This window comes from Anopheles bellator, chromosome 1 (genome assembly GCF_943735745.2).
Source record: "Anopheles bellator chromosome 1, idAnoBellAS_SP24_06.2, whole genome shotgun sequence".
Taxonomy (NCBI): Eukaryota; Metazoa; Arthropoda; class Insecta; order Diptera; family Culicidae; genus Anopheles; species Anopheles bellator.
In genome coordinates, this window is record NC_071285.1 from 3,315,019 (window position 1) to 3,321,299 (window position 6,281).

A 6,281-nucleotide genomic window follows, 5' to 3' on the forward strand; every position below is an offset into this window, starting at 1 on the left:
CGGGGCGATCATCGAATGATTAATGTGGTCAATGAATGAAACGGAAGATTCATTACCACAGCATGTCCGCAGTGGCCACTTCTTGCGCCAACTTTCGCCACCGAAGGCCAGCGTTAAAGAGCCCACAGATAATAGAAGCCGGTTCGGGTCGTCCCCGGGCCCAAGTGTCTAATGGATTAATAGCCGATCCGGGACTATCGATACGGTACGGTGCGGGTCGTGCCACTAATCACGCATTCCGGCAGCGTCGTCGTCGTCGACAAGCTTTAATTTGCGGGGAACGGCCTAAATCAACAGTATTTTCGGTTCACCACCGGACAGGATTGAAAAGGCGTTGCTCTATCGTCATGGATGAGTCATGACCGGAGTGGGGTAATCTGCGCGAATTTCGGTGGTTCCATCAAGCGAATCCGCTCGGTATTCGCACCACCCTTAATGACCTCGCCGCGGCGGATACTACGTAGTGATTACCTCATTAATATTCCACCGCCTATTTTCTTGCTTCCTGCGGTTATGGTAGTAATGAGCCTTTGATTAGAATGCCTTCAGCGAAAGGGTTCGGAGATCAAAGATATCAAAGAAGTGCTCCGTAATGAGCTGTGTGTATTTTGCTTCTTTAAGTGAAATATGAACGGGAAATCATTACTCAAAACTCTCGACTCATTGACTTATGCCGCTGACGCGCTGGCGTTACTGCTGCTGGAAGGTTCTAATTGATCCCATTGATGGGCCAGCTGCGAGAGTTGATTGATTGATTGATGAAGCGTGGCAAAAAAAAACGACGAGATGAGAATTGATTCATAAAAGATTAGTGTCTGGCCATGGTCATGGGAAGATTCCACCACCATTCTAGGGAACTAAGGAGTCTGAGAAACACACATCTAAGCACTTGGCCCCATAAACGTTTTATATATTTTTGCGTTAAGCAATTGCCCCACAAAACCCACAGACCCACAATCAAAAGATGATCGCGCGGACGACCCTCGTCAACCGCCTGGATGGAGACGCCTGGTGGGCGGTAAAAGTAAATGGAACGATAGTGTCACAGTTTTAGCGAGCCAACCCTGCGCGGCTTGGAAATTGTTTTACCAAGAAAAGGCGACCGCAACTGGATCGGATCAACGGGGCTCGATAAGCAGAAACCACATTCCGAGCCCTAATGAAGCCAATCCCAAAAGCTTGGGATGGAATGGAAAAAAAACATAAAACATCAACGCACAAAGCGCCCGTCGAGTCCGTTTCCCCCGAAGGGATACGTCTAAAGTTCTTCCCTAAACAGCGCGCAATTTTGTGCGCCCGGGCAACCCTTTTCTAGGTTGTGCGTTCCGATGGCGCCCGATAGTGGTCCTGGGCTGTCTCTCGTATCGACGACGATCTCACCCCCCCCCCGCCGGTTGGTGGCGAGGTTATTTACGACTGTGTGTGTCAGCATAGCGGCCCGCAGCTTTTCCCCGTTCCGGAGGGTGGTCATTAATTTAGCTTCTTCAACCGTTGGCCGCCACAACCGGCGAGTGGCAACGGGACAAAGTTTTCATACCCCCGGCACGGTGGTGGCCACCGGTGGGTGACGACTTCTGATGATGTTTTGAAACCCATAAAAAAGCCGGTCTGACAACGGGAGGAACGGGATGCTGCTGTGAAGACTGCTGTAGATTGGCGACACTTTGGCGAGCTTCGCCACAATGGACCCAATAAGTCGCTGGCGGGGATGAGAATTGGAGAGAGCGCACGCGAAAGAAAGCGAGCGCCCGGTAAGAAAATGCTGTTGAAGTTGATCATAAATATTTCATTTTCTTGTTGTTTTTAAATCGCATCAATGTGTTCCGCGCCACAAAGTGAAAAATAATGAAGCAAAAGAACATGGGAAACATGTTTTGTTGAACTTTCCAGTGGCCTCCAGCAACGCAGCAGGCCTCGGGATGAGCTTAACACAGTGTCGTGATACGGTGGTGATCGTAGTAACCCGTTCTCAGAAGTATGGCTGAGCGATGCACAAGGCTGGCCGAGCGCAGTCGATTTGACGTCGAAAATGTTGCTGGTTTCCCACAAAAATGTCCCTCATCGTTGAAAACATTGCAGGAAAAGTTAGCGTTTAAGAATCTCCACTTTCGTAGTAAGTTTGAATAATTTTAACACATTGTTCTGTTGTTAAACGATTCGTTTTCTAAAATGGCAGACATTGAACTAACTAACTGTGAAGCACCAGCCCTATAATTTCGAAACTGATAAATTCTTGATTTTTTTTTGCGTTATAGGTTGCTGCTCATGTCACTCATGTTATGGTGACAAGTTTGGCCATTTTGAGTAATCAGTTAATTTTTGACAGCTGTTTGGCTAGGATGTGTTTTGGCTCATCGACGATGCCGTATTTATCTCCTAAATCGTATCGTAGCGTCGTCCTTTCATGGCCTCCTTCAGTTTTCGGAAAGAGAAAAAATCACCAGCTCTATAGAACACGGTAGCTTTGGCATCATATGTGTGTTGTTTTGGCTGAAAATTCTAACCGAAAACTGAAATTCGGGTTTCCCACAAATCCGGCCATCTGTGCGATTACTTCGGGCAAATCGTGCATAACTTGCAGGAAATATTCGTTCTTATAGTTGTGCTTTGTTTTTGCAACAACTCATGATGCATCAAGACCCTGCAATCGAAGAAAACTGTAAGCAAAACTGTTCACATTCGACTAAACTTGCCTTTTCGGTGTCCACATCTTCTCGGCCTTATGAAAAAAATGTCAACCACCGATAAGTGCTGCTTTTGGTCGTAATGGCTTCACCATAAGCCATAGTCAACATTTCGATTGCATTCGCCATTTTAATTTCGTTTTTTACGCAAAATTTGATAAAGATTCTTTGCACAGTAAAACCGCTGTCAAAAATTGTCCTCAAATGGCCGATCTTGTCACCATAAGCGAGTGACATGAGTAGCGAAAAAAACAAGAATCAAGCAAACGTAGCCCGCGGAAATTAAAATGTTTTACTACTTTTTGAACAGCGCTCGTGCACCAAAACACTCCGAATAGCTGTCAGAGGAAGTTGTCAACCGAAGTTCAAGTTATTTGACCAGAAGCTTCAAGTCGCACAGCTTTGAAGTAGTTTCCGCTCGGCCACTTCACATCGTATCTTACCGTTGTCATTGTTGGAGCACGAGCATCGAGCTCGATTAGAGTATGATAAACAAGCGCGTTAAGCGTTCACGTCTATTTATGTCACTCCGTTATCACCATTAACCCTTTCCGGGCATGTTTGACAGGATGCGAACATGCCCACGTAGTGTCTCCATCGGGCGTCGTCGTGTCGCCAGCGGTCGGTGTCAGCCGATTTTATGACCCCTTGCCGAAGTGCTTCTAATCAATTCGGCATCAAAATTCAATCACACTCGGCCAGCTTGTCGGCCCAACGACGGACGAGAGCGGGTCCATTAGTATTTCATTACATGGAGCCGGGGAAATCACGCTGAAAGGAACACGGACCGACACGCGCCATCTGCGCCGATTGATTCCGTATTCAACCGCCGTGTTCCCCGACGCCGGACGCTCGCTCTCGCCGTGCTCTCTTTTGTGCTTCATCATGCATAAATCCAATATCTTAGGTCTTACCGCCCGGCTTTTTCTCTTTCATTCTTCCTCCCCAGCGCTCGTGGAACCGGAAGCTGCGTCGGTGGCCAAAAAAAAATCAGCAGGAGCGGATCCAGCGGATCCAGCGGACCGACAGATCGAACGTAAAAGTGAGTGATAAAAACACGTGAATGTGCACTTGACGGATTGACGTCCCGGGAGCAGCCGGTGAAGGAAACCCTCCAGGATTTCGGGTCAATCATTCGCAAGGACATCATTCGTCTTCGTCATCAAAATGTGTTTGCCGTGCCGTGGCGGACCACCAGCAGCACCGCCGAGCGAGTGAAGCCCCAAATGCGCAAATTCAGCCCGTTTTTTTTCGGTGGGGCGAATTCGCGACGAAGCCACGTGCACCGGAAGAAGCGCGGAACGTTCCTCTGGCATTGACAGTTCCGTGTGTAGTTCCGGTTGTTTTGCGGAACCGCACCAGTTGTGCAACGGCTTGACGAAGAACCGGCCTGCATGTGAGTGATCGTAAATATTTTAGTGTGTGCGGTGTCCGGTCTTTCGGTTCGGACCCGGTCCGCTGGCCAGTGGGGTCGGCCAATGGGTGGTGGCCCGCTGGGGGGCTCCAGCTCGGCGATGGTCGTAACACCGAACGTAACGAACCTGACGCTCTCGCTCGACGAAATGGCCGTGCTGGCCGTTAATGTAACGCCAACGACGATGCCGACGATGGCACCGACGATGGTGAGTGGCAACGAGGACATCATCTACTCATCGAAACTGCTCCAGATCGTGTTCTGTGTCCTGTACTCGAGCATCTTCGTGCTCGGGGTGTTCGGCAACGTGCTCGTGTGCTACGTCGTGTTCCGAAATAAGGCCATGCAGACGGTGACGAACCTGTTCATCACCAACCTGGCCCTCTCGGACATCCTGCTGTGCGTGCTGGCCGTCCCGTTCACGCCGTCCTACACGTTCCTCGGGGGCTGGGTGTTCGGGAAGCTGCTGTGCCACACGCTGCCCCTTGCGCAGGGTTGCAGCGTCTACATATCGACCCTGACCCTTACGTCGATCGCCATCGATCGGTTCTTCGTGATCATCTACCCGTTCCATCCGCGCATGAAGCTTTCGACGTGCGTCACGATCATCGTACTGATTTGGTCCTTTGCCATCCTGGTCACGATGCCTTATGGACTCTATATGCGCTTGCATGGGGAGCCTGCGAACGGGACCGACTCGGCTAACCCGGCGAGCAGCGCCATGTACTGCGAGGAACAGTGGCCCTCGGAGGATATGCGCAAAACGTTCTCGATCGTCACCTCGATCCTGCAGTTCGTCCTGCCGTTCCTGATCATGGCCTGTTGCTACGTGTGCGTGTCGATCCGACTGAACGACCGGGCAAGGACCAAGCCGGGCAGTAAGACTTCGCGCCGCGAGGAAGCGGACCGTGACCGGAAGAAGCGCACCAACCGGATGCTGATCTCGATGGTGGCCATCTTCGGTATCTCGTGGTTGCCGCTCAATCTGGTCAACATGTGCAACGACTTCTACTCGGACATCAACGGGTGGCGGTTCTACAACCTGTTCTTCTTCATCGCCCACCTGACGGCGATGTCATCGACCTGCTACAACCCGTTCCTGTACGCCTGGCTGAACGATAACTTCCGGAAGGAGTTTAAGCAAGTGCTGCCGTGCTTCGATCCTTCCCGGGGCCGTCGGGGAACCCTCAATGGCACCCGTGGTGGGGGAGGTGGTGGAGGCGGTGGGTGGCGTTCGGAGCAGCGAACCTGTAACGGCAACAACGACACCGTACAGGAGACCCTCATCCCGAGCTCCCAGGTGATGGCCAGTAGTCGCAGCTCGCAGCAGCAACAGTCGGGACCCAGCGTCGATTCGATCCTTCTGTCCGAGGTAACCCCACCCGCTCCGTTACCGGCCCCAGTGCTGCCGAGTGTCCAGAGTGCCGAAACTGTGATACTTCCTTCGGGCGTCCTGGAGACTCCGTTCGACTTGCAGCTCGTGCCGGGAGCCTTGATCACCAACGGTGGTCAGAACGGAAGTAGTGCCGGCGTAGTCAACGGGAAACTGGCCCACGGCGGTGGCGGCAGTAACTCCAAGCTGTCCTCGCTGATCCTCATCAACGATGGTACTACGGCTGACTCGAAAGTGCCCGCCATCCTCTAGGACGTCGCCGAAGCGCCACTTGCAGATATTAAAACATTCCATTCCGGGTAAGGTTATGTGTGGGTTCCCATTAGTAGTAACGGCGGTATGTTTCCATTCGAGTTTCTTCAATGCAATTTGTCCCTTCACCGGACGGGCGAAGGACCCGAAAGTGCCGGCACCGTAGTTCCCCCGGAGATTGAGCGGCAGTAGTTGGCTAATTGAAAATTCCTGCCCGGTTCAGTTTTATGGCTGCAGCTTGCACCGCTTTATCTCGAATTTCCACACGGAGCGCCACAGGATTCCATGTTTGATCGCACAACATAAAACAGCGTTCTCCATTCCGGATTCCCGGGTTCGCTTGGTTCCGGGATTTCCGTGCGACAAATCTGCCCGGAGCGGAAAAATTTAAATAATTCGCCTTTCGCCGGCGATAACGTAACTTCGAAGGGATTTAAACTTAGCATTACCGGGCGGCCGTAGGAGATCTCGCCCGCTGCGCTCCATTACGCGCCTTAATGACGGGGTACAGGTCGGATACGGCTCGGCAGCTTTTAAG

At 51.6% G+C, this 6,281-nt stretch overlaps 1 protein-coding gene across 1 annotated transcript; it reads left to right on the top strand.

Annotated features, from left to right (window-relative positions):
* The first annotated feature begins 4,162 nt into the window (after positions 1–4,162).
* Positions 4,163–5,743, top strand: LOC131206657 (neuropeptide Y receptor type 2-like). Its single transcript, XM_058199315.1, has one exon. The coding sequence runs from the start codon at positions 4,163–4,165 to the stop codon at positions 5,741–5,743; it is 1,581 nt and encodes a 526-aa protein (XP_058055298.1).
* The last annotated feature ends 538 nt before the right edge of the window (positions 5,744–6,281 follow it).

Excerpts from the sequence above, each read along its gene's own strand:
- LOC131206657 (XM_058199315.1), top strand. The coding sequence starts at position 4,163 with ATGGGTGGTGGCCCGCTGGGGGGCTCCAGCTCGGCGATGGTCGTAACA.